This window comes from Anomaloglossus baeobatrachus, chromosome 5 (genome assembly GCF_048569485.1).
Source record: "Anomaloglossus baeobatrachus isolate aAnoBae1 chromosome 5, aAnoBae1.hap1, whole genome shotgun sequence".
In the NCBI taxonomy this organism is placed as follows: Eukaryota; Metazoa; Chordata; class Amphibia; order Anura; family Aromobatidae; genus Anomaloglossus; species Anomaloglossus baeobatrachus.
Genome location: NC_134357.1, coordinates 243661325 through 243682818, shown reverse-complemented (window position 1 = coordinate 243682818; position 21494 = coordinate 243661325). Strand labels below are relative to the sequence as shown.

The 21494-nt window shown below is 45.0% G+C and overlaps 1 protein-coding gene across 1 annotated transcript in view; it reads right to left on the bottom strand.

The window, feature by feature from the left end:
- Positions 1–21494, bottom strand: part of LOC142311144 (uncharacterized) — a 43563-nt gene that overhangs the window by 5794 nt on the left and 16275 nt on the right. The window contains exons 6-8 of the mRNA XM_075349301.1: positions 20132–20243; positions 7387–7478; positions 6060–6180 (exon numbers count right to left, since the gene is read on the bottom strand). Of these exons, the coding sequence (XP_075205416.1) occupies positions 6060–6180; positions 7387–7478; positions 20132–20243 (325 nt within the window). The remainder of the gene's footprint in view (positions 1–6059; positions 6181–7386; positions 7479–20131; positions 20244–21494) is intronic.

Genomic DNA, 21494 nt, shown 5'->3' with positions numbered 1-21494 from the left:
AGGTTTGGGTGTTCTGGGTTGTGGTAAAGAGGAGTCTTTACCCTTGGACTGCTTAATGATGTCAGCCAATGGCTCGCCAAACAGTCTCTCTCTAGACAAAGGCAAACTGGTTAAACATTTTTTGGAACCAGCATCTGCTTTCCAGTCCTTTAACCACAAGGCTCTGCGCAAAACTACCGAATTGGCGGACGCCATTGAGGTGCGACTGGTAGATTCTAGGACCGCATTGATAGCGTAAGACGCAAACGCCGACATCTGCGTGGTAAGGTGCGCCACTTGCGGCACTGCTGGATGCATGATAGCATCCACTTTTGCTAAGCCAGCTGAAATAGCCTGGAGTGCCCATACGGCTGCGAATGCCGGAGCAAACGACGCGCCTATAGCTTCATAGACAGATTTTAACCAAAGGTCCATCTGTCTGTCATTGGCATCTTTAAGTGAAGCGCCATCCTCCACTGCAACTATGGATCTAGCTGCAAGTTTGGAAATCGGGGGGTCTACCTTTGGACACTGTGTCCAGCGCTTGACCACCTCAGGGGGGAAAGGGAAACGCGTATCTTTAGATCGTTTAGAGAAACGCCTTTCTGGGTGAGCGTCGTGCTTCTGGATTGATTCTCTGAAGTCAGAGTGATCTAACAAAGCACTCAATTTACGCTTGGGATAAAGGAAACGAAACTTTTCCTGCTCCGCAGCCGCCTCTTCTGCTGAAGGGGCTGGGGGAGAAATATCCAACAGCCTATTGATGGCTGAGATAAGGTCGTCTACCATGGCATCCCCATCCGGGGTATCCAGGTTGAGAGGGGTTCCAGGAGTGGATTCCTGATCACTCTCATCAGACACATCACAGGGAGACTGATTGCGCTGAGACCCTGAGCAGTGTGAAGACGTCGAGGGTCTTTCCCAGCGAGCTCGCTTAGGGTGGCTGGGGCCATCATCTGAGTCATAATCCTCGGCCTGTGAAGCCGGGGACCCCCCTGTGGGCTGGATACATTCCAAGTAAGGGGGACCTGAGGACAGAGGCCTCGCCGTGCCCAGAGACTGAGCCCCATGCATAGATTGCAAGGTCTCAAGGATTTTTGCCATAGATACAGACATATTATCTGCAAAAACTGCAAAGTCCGTCCCTGTCACCGGGGCAGAACTTACAAGCGTCTCAGCCTGGGTCGCTACCTCTCCTGACTCCGGCTGGCGAAGCAGCACCGGGTCGGAGCATTGCACACAATGGGGGTCATCATAGCCTGCTGGTAGATTAGCCCCACATGCAGCACACGCAGTATACACAGCCCTTTTTGCCTTGGCCGCCTTGCGTTTTGAGGATGACATGTTGCTGCTTCCACAGAGCGATCTGGGATATGCAGCCAGAAGCGCACCTCACAGTGCAAGAAATACAATATCTATATAACTGTATCCAGTACACTGATACACAGTGAGGCACTAGAGGGACCAGCACAGAAAAATCGCTTACCGCCCGCTTAAAAAGCGGGTGTGTGGTCGCCAGATAGCCCCTAGTCCAGGTCTCCCAGAGCCTTGCGTCCTTCCTCCAGCCAGGCATGCATGTAATGGCTGCCGGCGTCTCGAGAGAGGAAGGGGGGCGGGCCCTGGGCGTTCCTGGCCAAGAGCGGGAAGCTTGCTTCCCTCTGTGCCAAGTGAGAGGGCTGGAGCATGTAAATCAGGCTCCAGCCCTCGTCGCTGCTTGCGAACAGCGTCTCTCCCCTACCCTGAATGACAGGGTGGGGGCGGGAACGAAACGGAGCTGCCGGCGTCCTAGGCCCAAAAAAGCCGGGGACTAAAGTTATAACCGCCGCCGCCGTAAAAGCGCGGACGGCGGATCCCCGGCGCACCACAAGTCACAGCAGCGCCGCCCGGTCCAGAGGGGGTCGGCGCTGCGTTCCCAAACACAAACAATCCCCCAGTAATCTGTAGGGACACCAACTCCACGTTGCGGTCCCCGGCGCACTATAACACCCAGCCAGCCCGGAGTGTGTCTGTGCCTGCCGGGGACACAGAGTACCTGTAAGATGCAGGGCCCTGTCCCTGATCGTACTCCTGCTCCGAATCCATCAGGTTCTAATGGGTCTGTGGATGGAGCCCGGCATCAGAGCTGAGAGGCCGGCAGGATCCCACTTCCACAGAGCCCTACAAGGGGATGTGGAAGGAAAACAGCATGTCAGGCTCCAGCCCTGTACCAGCAATAGGTACCTCAACCTTACAACACCATCCAGGGGTGAGAAGGGAGCATGCTGGGAACACTATATGTGTCCTCTTTTCTTCCATCCGACATAGTCAGCAGCTACTGCTGACTAAAATCTGTGGAGCTATGCATGGAATGTCTGACCTCCTTCGCACACAAAGCTAAAACTGGAGAACCCGTGATACCACGGGGGGGTATAGCCAGAGGGGGAGGGGCCTTGCACTTTTAATGTAGTGCTTTGTGTGGCCTCCAGAGGGCAGTAGCTATACCCCAATCGTCTGGGTCTCCCAATAGAGCGCTGAAGAAAAAAATGATTATATAACTATTTATTCTACTCACTTATATAGCGCTATTAATTTCAAAGCACTTTACAGACGTGATCATATGGGCTTAAAGTGCACACTTTCAGCCTTCATTTGAGGGTATTCACATTCTAATTGAAGTAACGATTTAGGAATTACAACTTTTTAATATGCAGCTGCCTCTTTTTCAAGAAACCAAAAGTAATTGGACAATTATCTCAAAAGCTCTTTAAAGGGCTGCATGGCCTTTGCCCTCAGTAATCCTTCATGAGTTAGCAGGTAAAAGGTCTGGAACTAATTCTAGGTGTGGTATTTGCATATAGAAGCTGATGCTATAAACCCACAACATGCAGTCAAAGAGATCTCAAAGAGAAAGAGACTAGCATTAAGTTGAAAGAAAAAAAAAATCATCATATAGATAGCAGAAATGTTAGGAGTGGCCAAATCAACAGTTTGGTATATTTTGCAAACAACCAAACAAAAAACACACCATAATAAACTGGTAAGCTGGGAAATCCAAAAAGGCCTGGATGTCTATGGAAGACAACAGTGCTGCATGATTGCAGCATTCTTTCCATGGTGAAAAAAACCCTTTGCACAACATCCACCCAAGTGAAGAACACTCTCCAGGAAGTAGGTGTTTAGGTGTTTCAGTATCTGAAGGCCGCTTTACATGCTGCGATATCGTGACCGATATCGCTAGCGTGGGTACCCGCCCCCATCGGTTGAGCGACATGGGCAAATCGCTGCCCGTGGCGCACAACATCGCCCAGACCCGTCACACTACTTACCTGCCCTGCGACGTCGCTGTGACCGGCGAACCGCCTCCTTTCTAAGAGGGCAGTTCGTTCAGCATCACAGCGACGTCACAGCTGCGTCACTGAACCGCTGCCCAATAGAAGCGGAGGGGCGGAGATGAACGGGACAAACATCCCGCCCACCTCCTTCCTTCTGCATTGCGGGTGGGCGGAATGTAAGGAGAGGTTCCTCGTTCCTGCGGTGTCACACGTAGGCATGTGTGCTGCTGCAGGAACGAGGAACAACTTCGTTACTGCTGCAGCAACGATATTAGAGAATTTACCCCCATGTCACCGATGAGCGATTTTGCACGTTTTTGCAACGATGCAAAATCGCTCAAAGGTGTCACACGCAACGGCATTGCTAAAGCAACCGGATGTGCGTCACAAATTCCGTGACCCCAACGAGATCGGCGATGTCGCAGCGTGTAAAGTGGCCTTAAGTCTACTATAAAGAGGAGACTGCATGATGCAAACACAAGGAGTTCAACACAAGGTACAAAGTGTTAATTAGCCCTAAAAATATAAAGGCCAGATTAGCATTTGCCAAAAAAACATCTAAGGAAGCCGCTCAATTCTGAAAAAACATTCTTTGGACAGCTGAAACTAAGATCAACATGTACCAATATGGTGGGAAGAAGACAGTATGGAGAAGACTTGGAAAAGCTTATGATTTCAAGCCCACCACATCCTCTGTAAAACATGGTGGAGACAGTGAGCTGGGCGGGCATGCATGGCTTCCAATGGCACTGTGTCACTAGTGTTTATTGATGATGTGACTGAAAACAGAAGCATTCGGATGAATTCTGAAGAGTACAGGGCTTTACTTTTTGCTCAGATCATACCAAAGGCAGGAAGACTGTTTAGATGGCGCTTCTCAGTACAGAAGGACAATGACCCAAAACATACTGCAAAAGCAACTCAGGAGTTTAGCAAAGAAGTGGAATAATCTTCAATGGCAGAGTCAATCACCAGATCTCAACCCCATTGAGCTGCATTTCACCACATGCTTAAAACTTAAGGCAGAAAGACCCACAAACAAGCAACAACTGAAGTCTGCTGCAGTAAAGACCCGGCAAAGGAGGCAATCCAGCCCTTGGTGACGTCCATGGCTTCCAGACTTCAGGTAGTCATTCCCTGTACATATAGAAATCTTTGTTTGCTGCCCTTTGTCTTTCTGCTGTGCCGTTTTTTGTGTTACTTTGTGCACTTTTTCATTACCTTCTACCTTGTCATTTTAATATTGTATCAATAAACTTTGTATTTTTATTTGTCTGTATTTGCAATTTTCTTTATAGGGTTTGTTACAAAGGATTAACAATAAACATTTTATTTATAGTAAAGTTAACTTTTCCAATTACTTTCGAGCCCCTGAAATGAGGAGGCTTTGCAGAAAAATGGTTGCAATTCCTAAACGTTAGTATATTTTTGTTCGACCCCTTTCATCATTAATCTTGAAAGTCTGCGCTTCAATTGCATTTTTTGTTTCATTTTAAATAAAAAATAGTAGTATGCAGAGGCCAAATCACAAAGATTCAGTCTCTGTCCAAATATCTCTGGACCTAACTGTATATGCACATGTAGCTCTTTTAAAGAGCTGAAGTCTCTGTCACTTCACCCCTATTCCCTCCCTAGCTCCACTGACTCCTGCTTGATTAACAGCCTCTATGCTGTTTGACTTCCGGCAAAAGAGTTGTCAATCAAGCAGAAGGAGGCAGCGCTTGATGTGGATTAGAGCTGGCGTGAGAGAGGTTGAAAGGGATCCTATCACCTGGTTTTTCACATATAAACTGAGGTCACCACCAGGGAGCCCTTATATACAGCTTTCTAGAATACTGTATATATGAGCCCACGCTCATAAAACCTTAAAAAAGAGCTTTTATGTATAATACTCATATATACAGTGGGCTCACCTATGGGCCGGTCCGATGGGCGGCAATAATCTTGATTGTGCGCCTTCTCTCTGCTTGCAATTTTGTGTTATACAGATTGGCTTGCGAATTTATATACAGAATTCTGGAATGCTGTATACAGGGGCTTACTGGTGGTGGTCGCAGTTTACATGGGAAAAACCTGCTGACAGATTCCCTTTAGGATCGTCAATCTCATTTGCATATCAATATAAATTCTGATTTCTCAGTAATAGAGGAGCAGCCTGTAAAGGTATTGGTGGACTTGTCTTTGAAAGAGCTACATGTACATATAGTTTGTGGGGTGAAATCCTGATGACAGATTCCCTTTAGAGCAGATCTGTCACCAGATTTTACACCAGATTTTACAATACAAATGGCATACTTTGTCAAATAAACCTCTTAGACCTAATACTTTATTATACCTCCAGGCTGACATGGATTCTAATTTATAAAAATCCCCCTGCCAAATATTAGAATGAGCATTTTTATTTCAGGATCATAGAGCCAGTCTGACATGGATTTTTAAAGTAAGTACACCGGCCTCATTGAGACTAAGATCTATTAGTCATGCATGCAGTTTATATTGTAAAATTTGCTATAATTCCTTAGTACTAGGCATATTTTGGGATTTAAAGGCCGAGACATTTTCTGTTCATGCTGGTTAGATATCACTTTTTTTTACGTCCTTAGTGATTTTTTTATTTTTTTTAAGACAGGTAGGACAACTTATATACTAATTTACAGCACACAACCTCACATATTTACGGTGACCAGAAACAAATGTTTTTACTTTATTTACTTGCATTGGTCTCCATGAAGGCACCATTGCAGACTGCAATGACAAAATATGGCTTACCTGTACTGTCTCCTCCAGCAACTTGTGTCTGCATCAGACATGCCTGGTCATCACCTATATAGTCCTCATTATCATCATCATCATCTTCAATATCAATTATGACAATATTCAAATTGTCATCCTAAATAGAATATTTGAGGAAAAAAATGTTAAACTCACTGCAAATCTTTAAATATAACTAATGACCAGTTTAGCTTATTAACCCCATACAGGGACTTAAACATTACTGACACGCAGAGCCCTAACTTGGGCTTGGTACTGTGATTCCCTAAAAATAAGACAGGCTCTTATATTATTCTTTGCTTCAAAAGATGGGCTAGGGCTTATTTTCAAGGGATGTCTTATTTTTTTCCATGAACAACAATCCACATTTATTCTTGAACAAAAAATATCAACATTTATTCAAATGTAATCATATTGCATTCTGGAATATCAACATAAGTCTCCCAACTGTGTGACTAAAGGGTGCTTTACACGCTGCAACCTCGCTAGCGATCTCGTTAGTGATGTGACACGTCAGATCGCAGATAAGATTAGCCGAGATCGCACATAGGTCATTTTTGTAGTGCCTGTCACATGTGCGATCTCTGCAAATCGTATGTGCAATCTAACGTGTTACATCGCTAGCAAGATCGCTAGCGACGTCGCAGCGTGTAACGCACCCTTAACACAAGTGTGTGTCCATCCATCCACACTGCACATACACCTGTCTCCTCTTCAGCTTTAGATTCCTGCAATTAAGAGACCTTTTGGTGACAACCTAGCCACATGATATGATGTCATAAAGGTCCTGAAGCAGTGTTACCAGGATATAAATGCTGTGGCGCCTATGAGAATGTGAAATTACCCAGTTTGCTCTCCCTTTATTCTTATACCAGTCCTGCATACAAACCTGTCTACAGTTCAGTTTTTTTAGACTCCCGTAATTAAGAGACCTTTGATCACATGACTGTGAAGTCACTAAAGGTCCTTATACAATCTTAACCTTGGAATATGAATTCTGGGGTCCCTAAGAGAGTGGGAGCCCTGAGAAATTGTGCAGTTTCACTCCCCCAAACGCCAGTCCCAACTGTAACTAGAGCTTAATTTTGGAGTAGGGCTTATATTTCAAGCCTACTCCAAAATCTCGTAAAATCATGCCAGGTCTTATTTTCGGGGTAGGTCTGATTTGCGGGGGAAACATTGTAGATCCAATAGATTAGATAACTTTTGTTCAAAGATTGAGCCTCTAGCGGGTCATGTTCTAAGGCTCTTCCTGAAGTAAGGCATAAGCTCGCAGGGTAATATATTGTGAAGATGAAAATTTATGTAACCTGTAATACTTTACCTTATTCTGTTTCTTGAAGCTTTTCTGATTTACTGCATAAGATGCTGGAATAGAAGGACTGGGGCATCTTTCTGGTGTGACGCTGGATACTTCTGTATGAAAGAAACACTACATTGTAAGCAAACATTAACAACATAAAATACTACTCCAAAAAAAAAAAAAATCGATCTCACACCCAAAAGACTACATAAGTGCCAGATTATCATATGTTCAAAGTACAATACAGCAAAAGTGAAATATACCACAACCATTCATCACCTTTTGTGTAAAAATATGTTCATTAACCCTTTTGGATAAAAATACGTATGTGTCCAAGTTCCAAGAAAAAGAGGATATTCAGAAAAGAGCAAGAACCATTTTCTTCTATTGGGATCTATTACTGGATCCAAAACGGCTCTATGTAAAACGTAGGCTTTTAGAGTGTTGTTTCTTAACATTGTCAACCATCTTGTAATAAAATTGTTCACTGTCACCTATATTGACCCTAGACTTCATGTATTAGGACAGGTTGCCTGAAGACAAGTTGCAAGAAAATATCCTAAATGGTCACTGTCACCCAATTGAAGCTCCAAATCTTCCTTGGCTGCGTGTGTGCCGTCCCCGTGCCGGCAGCCTGCCGCTGCTCGGATCCGGACCTTCCGGTGGCTGGCCCGAGGGCCTCCGGACCCGGGGGGTCCCGCGGACACTCTGAATGAAAAGGGTGGGGGCTGGTGGATGTAGGACGTATATGTACGGGCTGAGCTGTATTAAGTTCATGACGCCACCCACGGTGTGTGGTGAGGTTGGACACCACCGCTGCAGGTACGGGGCACCCAGGGGAGATGTTATACACCAAGTTGTTAACCCCTCCGTGGGCAGGGATGATGGCCCTGGGACCCGTTGGGGTTTTTGGTGCAGGGAGATGGGTGACCGCAGGGTGCTGGTGTACTCACTATTAAGGAAACACACGAGTCTCTGGTAAACCAAGGTGATGGTGGTTGGTGCCCGCAGCTGGCTGCGTTCTGGTTCCCCCACCCGGCTGGTGATTTCTGACTTTCTCCTGCACCTTTTTAGAACGGTGGACTGCCTGTGCTTGCAACTTCAGGAGTCCGCTCCCGGCTGGATGTGGCCTAAGGAGCCCTTGCCCGGAGACGCTGGCCCGTGGGATCTCTGAGCCCTGGTGGTGGCCTTCTATCCCCGTCGGTGGGCTGTTGTCTTCTAATAGGGACTTTGGGTGGGACAGGACCTCTAGTCCTGGCCTTAATCGGTTAATTAACTGGTTCCAGTCGCTTCTGGTTCCGGCTTCAGGGTCCGAGTACCTCCTGTGTGCTCCGGTTTCCGAGTTGGTTCTCCGGGTCAGTACCGGCGGGCTACAACCCTGTCCCGGTCCACCTCGGTTCCACTGAGCCGTCTTCCTGGCTCCTGCAGACGGAGACCACCGTCTGCCTCCTAGCCAGTGGCACCAGGGCTCCTACCCTGGTGCCGTTCAATTTGGGGGTATTCGCCTTTGCTGGAGCTGGGCACAGCTCCAGCCCACACTCCTCTCCAACTTGAACTCTAACACTTGTCTGTTTACTTTCCCGCCCCGGGCTGTCTAGACTCCTCGGTGGGCGTCTTCTAACCACCTGGCTCCGCCCCCTGGTGTGTCCATCTAGCCCTGAGGGGGGTGACTAGGGTTTAAAGGTCGGCTGCTGTTACCTGAGAGGGATGGTGTTGTGCAGGGGCCTATTTGTGACTACCTGGCCAGGCCCGGGCGTCACACGTGCGTTAGAACAGAATGCCCAAAAACAATTTCCAAAAAGATGTCCAAAATGAGTGCGGTACCTAATTTAGGATCCAACTTGTCCTAGGCTGCACACACTAAGGCTATGTGCGCACTTACCGGATTTTGCCGCGGATTTTTTGCGGTTTTGCTGCATGTTTCGCTGCAGAAAATGTTCATAACATCTCTGCAGTGAATCACCAGCAAAACCTATGGGGAAAAAAAATCCTGTGCGCACTAGGCGGAATTTGACATCTGCATGTTTTGCTGCGGGATTCCCGCAGCAAAGACAATTGCATGTCACTTCTTTTTCGCACGTCGCTGCGGGATTTCACTACATTGACTCCAATGTTAATCGTGAAATCCCGCAGGGAATAACGCAGGCAGCAAATTCTGTGCGGTTCACTGCGTTTTCCTGCGTTATTCCCTGCGGTATTTCGCGGTTTACCTCCGGTAATGTACATCGCTTGTCTGCGGTTTTGCAGGGAAGTGATGTCATTACAGGAAGAGGAAGCGGAGCAGAGAGTAAACACACACAGATCACACACACACACACACATATCACACACACACAGACATCACAGACACATCACAGACATAGAACACAGATAGAAATCAAACGGAAATATAGAAAACAAAGAACGTGGGCTCCGCTGCATATTTACCGTCCAGCCGAGGTAAGCACACAGCGGCGGCCCGGTATTCTCAGGCTGGGGAGGGAGAGGGGCAGGGTTAATGTCCCCCGCCTCCCTCCCACCTCCCGCAGCCGAGAATATCAGCCGCAGCTGCCCCGGGACTGTCGCATGCATTATGCGGCAGCACCGGCGTGTCCCCGGCTCTTCCTGCCGCCGTGTAGCAGTCAGGGTAATACAAGGGGTTAATGGTGGTGGATCACCGCCATTAACTCCAGGCTTGATCATGGCAGCGTCTATGTGACAGCTGACATGATCAACCCGTAAGTAAAGTGAATAAAACACAGACACCGAAAAGTCCTTTATTTTAAATAAAACAAACAAGCCTCGTTAACCCTTTTATTAACCCCTCCCGAAACAAAGCTCCGGCGTAATCCACAGGTCCAGCATAATCCACAGCTCCGGCGCTGCTTACATCCAGCCGCGACTGATACACAGCGCTGAATGAATGCAGCAGACAGCAGAGGTAATTACCGGTCATTTCCCACGGCCGGTAATGTGAACTCACTGCCGACCGTGGGAAATGCAGCGATCTGTCCTCTATCTATCCCTCTATCTATCTATCTATCTATCTATCTATCTATCCCTCTATCTGTCTGTCTATCTATCTATCCCTCTATCTATTCTTCTGTCTCTTTATCTATCTTTCTCAGAGTGAAATGACTTTTTTTTTTTTTTCAATGTGCTTTATTGCATTGAATGCAATAAAGCACATCCCAACCCGCACGCGGCAAAACCGCGGCAATACCGCGAACAATACCGCGGTAAAACCGCAGCAAACCGGGTGCGGTTTTCGGGTGCGGTTTGCCACGGTTTTTTACCGCGGGTGCGGTAATCTTTGAATAGCTGCGGAATTTTCTTAAGAAAATTCCATTTTCCAGTGAACACATAGCCTAAGACAGGTTGCCTGAAGACAAGCTACGAGATGATGTCCAAAAGGTTCAAAGGCACATACAGTATTTCAGGCTTCAACTCATCAAAGGCTGAATGCATTAGGACAGGTTAAGCCGATGGTACAAATGCCAGAGATATGTTCAGGCTGAGGAGCATTATAGTAGAAATTAACTGTTTACTCAGCCTGACAGGTCTACATCAGACAGATAGCAGGGTTGAAGCAGGAGGAACAATAAAGAGAAGTTCTGCTTAGTTATCCTGATAGGTTTACAGCCGGACACACAGAGCATAATGGACTTGCAACTGGGCACAGAAAAGGGCTGATGCAGGGGTAAAAAAAACCATAAGATTGTCCTTGGGTGATTGAGAAAGCCTGTTCTTCGCAGTCTGCCTGCCAGGTTTACAGCAGGACCCTTAAGCTGGGTTCACACATAGCGACAGCGACGTCGCTGTTACATCACCATTTTCTGTGACGCAACAGCGACCTCGTAAGTCGCTGTTATGATCGCTGCTTAGCTGTCAAACACAGCAGACGCAGTAGCGATCATAACGACACACGTCGCTGTGGAAGCGATGCTGCGCTTGGTAACTAAGGTAAATATCGGGTAACCAACCAAAGTGCTTCTCTGGTTACCCGATATTTACCTTGGTTACAAGCGCACACCGCTTAGTGCTGGCTCCCTGCACTCATAGTCAAAGTACACATCGGGTTAATAAGCAAACCTTTGCTTATTTCCCGATGTGTACTCCAGCTATGTGTGCAGGGAGCCGGCACTGGCAGCATGAGAGCTGCGGTGCTAGTAACTAAGGTAAATATCGGGTAACCAAGGAAAGGGCTTCTTGGTTACCCAATGTTTACCTTTGTTACAGCTTACCGCAGGCTGCCAGACGCCGGCTCCCTGCTCGCTTCAGTTCGTCGCTCTCTCGCTGTCACACACAGCGATGTGTGCTTCACAGTGGGAGAGCGACGAGCAAAAAATGAAGCAGGACATTCAGCAACGAGCGGCGACCTCACAGCAGGGGCCGGGTCGTTGCTGGATATCACACACAGCGACAGCGATGGGACGTCGCTGCAACGTCACAGAAAATGGTGACTTAGCAGCAACATCGTTGTCGCTATGTGTGAACCCAGCTTTACAGTCACTCAGAAGGACAGCTTGCTTAGTCAGCCTAGAAGAGTCTTTTTAAGTCCTCCTGCTTTGGCACAGCTCTGTACTCATTTGTAAACATTTCAGACTAAGTGAGAAAATCAATTTACTTATTCATGAGGCTACCCCTCAGCCTGAACAGACAGGAGCTTACCCTAAGAAAGCTCAAATGTATCTCTTCAGCTTTTCTTTAGGTAACCCATCTTAAAGCCCACAACCTGATGACTACATATTGTTGACTACAGATGTCACAGCACTGTATTAAAAATCAAACATGTATGTGGGGTCCGCAGTATAGATTATCTTGAAGCATATACCTTTCTAACAAAAGCACACAGAGAATTTCTCCATGACTCTTTACCTATGGAGGAAAATATACCATGCAAAAAGTGGTCCTGCAAGGGGCTCAAAAGCCGCGCCATCTTATGCTAATCTCTTTATAGAGGTTTGAAGAGTCTTATTTTGTTGGATCACCCCGATTCGAACAGCATCATCTTATATTGTATTTAGCGAAATATTTAGGTACATAGATGATCACACACACACACGCACACGCACACGCACACACACACACACACACACACACACATATAGAGTACTTTGCGAAAGTATTCGGCCCCCTTCAATTTATCAACCTGATAACTCACTGATCTCGGGGAGGCCAGCTTTTTTTGATTTGAATACTTCCCAGGGGGCAATGCACCTAGGATTTCACTGTCTGGAGCGCCCTCGCTGGCTGCCAGCAGTGTTTTCTCTGGTTGGTCTCCCCGAGATCAGTGATTGTTTTGTCTTGTTGGTCTACTAGGCATTGCTCCCACCTAGTCAGAGTCATACTCCACACTGATGAGGGGCAATACCCCGAAACAGCTGTCTGTGGATGGATACCTGGCCTTGGTAATTCCCTTGTCATATCTTTAAACTCGTCAAACAGTTGGATATTGACTAAAAGGGCCACTTAATATGGTGGTTATGGTGGTCTCCTTAAAAAGAGCCACTCCTCGGCTAGGTCCTTCCCGGAGGAATATCTGGCTATTTTCTGTGTCAAGACTCCTAACAGAGGCTCCACGCACCTTTTTTTGATTTGCATAGTTGTTTGGATATTTAGAGGTTGTCTATTATTGACACTGTAGATATAATGAAGTAGTGATTAAAGGAATCTATCACCAGGTTTTGGCCACCTAATCTGAGAGTAGCATAACATAGGGGCAGAGATCCTGATTCCAGCAATGTGTTGTGTAACTTACGGAGCTGCTTAGCGTAGTTTTTATAAAATCACTGTTTAATCAGCAGGAGATTATCATTACAGGACTACTTGGTGTGCTGCAGGTAGTCTAGCATATCCATGATCTCTGTATAACTGCTAGATTTCCAGCAGAGAGAACTGATTTTTATCAAAATGACAGCAGACAGCTCAGTGACACATCACTGGAATCAGGGTCTCTGTCTCTACATTATGCTACTCTCAGATGGGGACGGGGCAACAGACTGGTGACAGATTCCCTTTACGTTTAGCAATCACTGGTCGTCAGTGTCTGTTGCTTCTGGAAAATGTCGTCATTTTCCCCACATTAGCAGCAGTGTTCTGGGTAGTATTAATGGCGGTGTTCAGTTGCTGGCAATTCTTTTCATTATAACTCACGCTGGGGACAACCTCTACATCAGTCACTGCACAAGACTTCCATAGCCTTATCCAACCAGCCGCAATGTTCTAGTAGTAGATTTATTATTGAAACGCTGGCACTTGTTCCAATCAATACACACACGGTATACTTGCGGTCTGTCTCAGCAGTGTCAGCTACAGCTGGCCTGTGCTACTAAACCACCATATGCACAGTACTGTGCAAAACGTTCAGGAAAGTGTGGGAAAAATGCTGCAAAGAATGCTTTCACAAATAGAAGTGTCAAGATTTGTATCAATTAACAAAAAGCAAAGTGAATGAATAAAAGTGAAATCTAAATCCAATCTGTATTTGGGGTGACCGCCCTTAGCTTTCAGGACAGCACAATTCTTCTAAATACACTTGCACACAGTTCTTGAAGGGACTTGGCAAGGAGGTTGTTCCAACTTTGAGGAACTAACCACAGAGCTTCTGTGGATGCAGGCTTACATAAAGTCTTCTTTCTCTTCATATAGTCCCAGACAAACTCAATGAAGGGCCAGAAAACCACTTCCTCCTCCTGCTTTTCGCTCAAGATAGTTCTTAAAGGTTTATTACCAAAATCAAACTGTGATCTAATTATAATGTATACCTAGGTACTCATTTATGCCAATATAACTCATTTCTAAAACAAATTGCACATATTACATCTGAAGGATGCCCCTCCAGGCTCTATTTACTCTCCAATTGGCATTGGAACCATCCTATAGTTCCGTGCTCCTGGGTGATCATGCGCAGTGCCATCTCTCTGCACTTGGCAGCATTGTATTTCTAGGAAGTGTCTGGAACTAGGCTGCTCTTGTAAGGGATGACGGTGACACCGAATGAGCAGAGCCGCCTTTATTACAGCGTAGAACTCATACCAAGAATTAGCAATGTGTCTAAGAAAAGTGATGTACTGCAGGGCTGTTTATATCGGCACTGAAAGGAGGGATGTTCTGCAGGATGGGGCTGTTAGTACAGGGCTAAAAGAAGTTATATGAGCAGTACATAAAGGGTCTGAAAAGAGTGATATAATGTAGAATGGGGCTATATATAAATGGGACTGAAGAACTATATACTGTAGAATGGGGCTGTATATAGAGCAGATGAAAGGAGAGTTATATTGCCAAATGGGGTAGTGTACAGGAGGCTAGAAAAAGTGCCATACCACAGGACAGGTCTATACATAGAGGGGCTGAAAGGAGTGAGATAATGTAGAATGGGGCTATATATACAGTTAGGTCCAGAAATATTTGGACAGTGACACAAGTTTTGTTATTTTAGCTGTTTACAAAAACATGTTCAGAAATACAATTATATATATATAATATGGGCTGAAAGTGCACACTCCCAGCTGCAATATGAGAGTTTTCACATCCAAATCGGAGAAAGGGTTTAGGAATCATAGCTCTGTAATGCATAGCCTCCTCTTTTTCAAGGGACCACAAGTAATTGGACAAGGGACTCTAAGGGCTGCAATTAACTCTGAAGGCGTCTCCCTCGTTAACCTGTAATCAATGAAGTACTTAAAAGGTCTGGGGTTGATTACAGGTTTGTGGTTTTGCATTTGGAAGCTGTTGCTGTGACCAGACAACATGCTGTCTAAGGAACTCTCAATTGAGGTGAAGCAGAACATCCTGAGGCTGAAAAAAAAGAAAAAATCCATCAGAGAGATAGCAGACATGCTTGGAGTAGCAAAATCAACAGTCGGGTACATTATGAGAAAAAAGGAATTGACTGGTGAGCTTGGGAACTCAAAAAGGCCTGGGCGTCCCCGGATGACAACAGTGGTGGATGATCGCCGCATACTTTCTTTGGTGAAGAAGAACCCGTTCACAACATCAACTGAAGTCCAGAACACTCTCAGTGAAGTAGGTGTATCTGTCTCTAAGTCAACAGTAAAGAGAAGACTCCATGAAAGTAAATACAAAGGGTTCACATCTAGATGCAAACCATTCATCAATTCCAAAAATAGACAGGCCAGAGTTAAATTTGCTGAAAAACACCTCATGAAGCCAGCTCAGTTCTGGAAAAGTATTCTATGGACAGATGAGACAAAGATCAACCTGTACCAGAATGATGGGAAGAAAAAAGTTTGGAGAAGAAAGGGAACGGCACATGGTCCAAGGCACACCACATCCTCTGTAAAACATGGTGGAGGCAACGTGATGGCATGGGCATGCATGGCTTTCAATGGCACTGGGTCACTTGTGTTTATTGATGACATAACAGCAGACAAGAGTAGCCGGATGAATTCTGAAGTGTACCGGGATATGCTTTCAGCCCAGATTCAGCCAAATGCCGCAAAGTTGATCGGACGGCGCTTCATAGTACAGATGGACAATGACTCAAAGCACACAGCCAAAGCTACCCAGGAGTTCATGAGTGCAAAAAAGTGGAACATTCTGCAATGGCCAAGTCAATCACAGGCTCTTAACCCAATTGAGCATGCATTTCACTTGCTCAAATCCAGACTTAAGACGGAAAGACCCACAAACAAGCAAGACCTGAACAATGCGGCTGTAAAGGCCTGGCAAAGCATTAAGAAGGAGGAAACCCAGCGTTTGGTGATGTCCATGGGTTCCAGACTTAAGGCAGTGATTGCCTCCAAAGGATTCGCAACAAAATATTGAAAATAAAAATATTTTGTTTGGGTTTGGTTTATTTGTCCAATTACTTTTGACCTCCTAAAATGTGGAGTGTTTGTAAAGAAATGTGTACAATTCCTACAATTTCTATCAGATATTTTTGTTCAAACCTTCAAATTAAACGTTACAATCTGCACTTGAATTCTGTTGTAGACGTTTCATTTCAAATCCAATGTGGTGGTATGCAGAGCCCAACTCGCGAAAATTGTGTCACTGTCCAAATATTTCTGGACCTAACTGTATATATATATAAATGAGACTGAAGAACAATGTACTGTAAAATGGGGAGATAAAAAGAGAGTTATATTGCCAAAAGGGGTAGTGTTCAGGAGGTTTAAAAAAGTGATATACTACAGGACAGGCCTATATATAGAGGGGATGAGAGAAGTGAAATACTGTAGGATGGGGCTGAGATAAGTGATATACTACAGGATGGGGCTGTATATAGAGGGGCTGAGAGAAGGGAAATACTGTAGGATGGGCACTGAGATAAGTTGTATACTACAGGATGGGGAGGTATATACAGGGGCTGAGAGATGTGAAATACTGTAGGATGGCGCTGAGATAAGTGATATAATACAGGATGAGGCTGTATATAGAGGGGCTGAGAGAAGTGAAATAATGTAGGATGGGCACTGAGATAAGTTGTATACTACAGGATGGGGAGGTATATAGAGGGGCTGAGAGATGTGAAATACTGTAGGACGGGCACTGAGATAAGTGATATAATACAGGATGGGGCTGTATATAGAGGGGCTGAGAGAAGTGAAATACTGTAGGACGGGCACTGAGATAAGTGATATAATACAGGATGGGGCTGTATATAGAGGGGCTGAGAGAAGTGAAATACTGTAGGATGGGCGCTGAGATAAGTGATATAATACAGGATGGGGATGCATATAGAGGGGCTGAGAAGTGAAATACTGTAGGATGGGCGCTGAGATAAGTGATATACTACAGGATGGGGCTGTATATAGAGGGGCTGAGAGACGTGAAATACTGTAGGATGGGGCTGAGATAAGTGATATACTACAGGATGGGGCTGTATATAGAGGGGCTGAGAGAAGTGAAATACTGTAGGATGGGGCTGAGATAACTACAGGATGGGGCTGTATATAGAGGGGCTGAGAGAAGGGAAATACTGTAGGATGGGCGCTGAGATAAGGGATATACTACAGGATGTGGCTGTATATAGAGGGGCTGAGAGAAGTGAAATACTGTAGGATGGGGCTGAGAAAAGTGATATACTACAGGATGAGGCTGTATATAGAGGGGCTGAGATAAGGGATATACTACAGGATGGGGCTGTATATAGAGGGGCTGAGAGAAGTGAAAAACTGTACGATGGGGCTGAGGTAAGTGATATACTACAGGATGGGGCTGTATATAGAAGGATTAAGATGGGTTTGCTGCTTGCTGTTGATAGATCAGTGATGGCAAACAAGTTCTGCAAAAAGAAAACTCTGGACTTCTTTGCAATTACAAGGTCCCTTGTGGAGGACTGCAAGAGAGTTAAGCTCTGCTATAAACCAGCTAACAAGGAAGTAAAATCACACATGCAGTTTTTCTTATGTACATGGCAAAAGATAAAAACCAGTCAGGCAGGGCACTGTACAGGAACAAAGTGTTCAGAAGCATATTGAATACTCTATGCTTAGATCTCCCTCTAGCTTCTTCCCTTGTCATAGAAACTCATCAGCACCAACTGCCATCTCCTCTCTCAGTAATGGAAAAGCCTTCACTGAATACAGATTTTACCTCAGAATTTTGATAATCACTTATCAATTCTGGCAGAGAAAGAAGCAGATTCTTCTGATAAGATACATTACAAAGTGCTTATTTTCATGTGTACTATTAATTTATGAACTAAAGATTAAAACGACTGTCACGCTGTAACTTATTCTATGCAGACAATGCACTATTTCAATTAACCTATAGGCTGGGGCTACAAGGTAACTTTCCCCAAGACACAACTGGTGCGTCCAAACCTTGCTAGTTGTCGCTCCAATATCACAGCACAAACCAAATCAATGTGTACAATACTTGTTGCAGCACTCTCGGGGAGACTTTAATGCAGCTCTATTAGCTTATATTGCGCTGTAGTAGTAACACCTAGCAAACTTGTGCCACTGTTAAGATTCGGGTAGCCCCAGTCTTACTTTTTTAATACACACTAACATGATCCTTGTAAAACGCTCCTGCATGAATTCTGACCTCTATCAAAGCAGAACATTTGTATGATAAACCATTAATGGAGTCATTGTGCACAAATTCCTCAGGAAGTAATCCTTTTGAGTACAAAACACTTTATGACGCATGAAAACATCTTTTTATATTTTGTCTGAATGATTTTATTATATTTTTTTATTAGTTATTGTTATTTTTTTACAGCGATTGTTTAAACACTGAACTTTAGTTTATAAATAAACACACATTTTTGGAGCAAACTCCTAATCGGATCACTGGATCTAGAACTGGGTCTCCCCAGCCTGAGAATACCAGTCCCCAGCTGTCGGGCCTTATCATGGTGGGGCATCAAAATTGGGGGGAACCAAATAACGTTTTTTAAAATTATTTTATTTAAATAATAATAATAATAATAATAATAATAATAATAATAATAATAATAATAATAATAAAAACAAAAAAAAAAGCAAGCTGCATGCGGTTCCTCTTATTTTGCTACACGGCCAAGATAAGCGCACAGTTGGGGGCTGCAGCCTATAGCCATATGCTTTATCTGTGCTGAGTATCATTATATGGATATTTATTTTTATACCATGATAGCAGTCAGACGCTCTCACACAGGCTGGTGGTGTGTCTGACTGCAACCAATCACAGACGCCAGGACTGCCGGTGGGTGGCGCTAGCAGTGAATATGGATGACAATAATGAGCAGCCCCGGAAGAAGAGGGATCAACCCGGAAGCAGTTACAGCCGCGACTCGCTAAGCATAGCGCACTTGCTTTATTTTTCCTTTTTTTTTTAAATTTCTCAAGTTGCCAGACCCCGTTTATTAGCCGGAGTTCTCTTAGAACTCCAGGCCCGGTACTAGGATACTTTTAAAACGGTGCGGACCTGGACTTTTACAGTCCGAGTCCGCCCATCACTACTCCCATTGACGTCAAAGAGAACTTAACTGCGATATCCCAGAGAGGCAACTACATGGTCTACAGAGCTGTGTTGTTCCGGTTCTCTACTGGTGTACACCAAGTAGCCTTGTAATCTGGTCATCAGTCCAACACCTGAACAGATATTGATGACCATCAATATCAAAGTCCTGAAAACCCCTAAAGGGGGTGTTACACGCAGCGATATCGCTGGTGAAAGCACCCGCCCCCGTCGTTTGTGCGTCAGGGGCAAATCGCTGTCCGTGGCGCACAAAAACGTTCGGAGCCGTCACACCGACTTACCTGCCTAGCGACGTTGCTGTTGCCAGCAAACCGCCTACTTTCTAAGGGGGCAGTTTGTGTGGCGTCATTAAGCGGCCCCCCAATAGAAGTGGAGGGGCGGAGATGAGCGAGATGTAACATGCCGCCCACCTCCTTCCTTCAGCATTGCCGGCGGCCACAGGTGAGCTGTAGTTCGTCGTTCCCGAGGTGTCACACGTAGTGATGTGTGCTGCCTCGGGAACGACGAACAACCTGCGTCCTCAACAATCAACGATTTTTTAAAAAGGAACGACGTGTCAACGATGGACAATAAGGTGAGTATTTTCCATCGTTAACGGTCGTACCTTGCTGTCACACGCAACGACGTCGCTAATGATGCTGGATGTGCGTCACGGAATCCGTGACCCCGGCGATATATCGTTAGATCTGTTGTTGCGTGTAACAGCCCCTTTAAACTACTGTGGTCAATATGAATCCAGAATCTCCAGGCATCTTAGAATTCTCGAGTCCAAATTTAAGATGTTCTGAGGTCAGATAAGTTCACACCAGGAGCAAACAACACTTGCTGGTGACCAATGGCTCGTACTCACCTGGGGTGAGGTCTATCACAGTTTCAGTGTCCTGATGTTTGCTCATGGCACGTATCCTTTTTCTTTTCACTTGAGGGACGACTTCAATTTGCCGCATGTTAACATCTTCAACCTATATAATTAATTAAAATAAAAGTTAATAAGTAGATTCTCTACTTTTTAAGACTTTAAAACTTATGAAAAACAGGCCCCAACTTCTGTGTTGTACTGGCTTCAAGACCCTCCTAACACTGTCACTGCCGTAATGAAAGTAGTCAATTTCCAGAACTATTGGATAAATTCACAATCCGTTACAAAAATGTTATACCCCCCAAAAAATATTCTCAACCTTTAAAGATCCTATCCCAATATGAAGTAGGTGTAATAATATTACTAGCAAATACCTCCAATCAGATATGTAATATAGTTCTCCTGATTAGTAGCTATGTCTCTTACCTGATTTGCAGGGCATTGCAGTAGCTTTGGTATACATGGTTAAGGCCACTCGTCTAATGACTGTTAGTTTCTTGTGGTCATAACCATGGATACCATATCTGCTGCAATGCCCTGCACATGAGATAAGAGACATGTCTAATATGAGGTATTTGCCAATATTATTACACCTACTACATATCAGGAGAGGATCTTAAAGATGGCAATACCCCTTTAAGCTCATCAGTCCTAAATTCTAAAAAGTTGGAGTTCAGAATTAGAAAAACATGGCTGATTTCTTTCTGAACTCAACCCATTTACTTTAAGGCTACGTTCCCACGATCAGTTTGTTGGGTTTTTAACGCTGCAGAATTTCAGCACCTTAGTTTACTTGCGTTTTTTTTAAAGCGTTTTTTTGTCACTGTTTGGTGTGTCATGCTTTACATAAAGCTGCTTTGTTTTTAAAACTTCCTGGTATTGATATTTTTGGGTGCGGATTACATTGGTTTCGATGTGTTTCCGCTTAGTAAACGTGCGTGCATTTTTTACTTGTGAAATCTGCATCTAATGCTAGCCAATGGGGAAATTCCGCACAGAAAACTCCGTGTACCCACAAGAGAAATTGACATGCTTTGGGAAAAACGCACCGCAGGCAAGTTTACACGACGTAAAAAAAGCAGAATGTGCATGAAATTTCTATGAATCCCATCCACATTGCTTGTACTGTAAAATGCTGTGTTTCTGATGCAGCAAAAATATGCAAGTCAGGCTAGTTTCACACTTGCGTTCAGCGCAGTCCGTCACTATGGAGAATAGCGCAGTCCGTTAACGCACCGCGCTATTTTCCATAGAGTTATATGGACGACGCACTGTAACGCAAGTGTCTGCGTTGCATCCGCTGGACGACGCAGCGTCGTTATTTTGACGCTGCGTCGGGCGGATGGAACGCTGC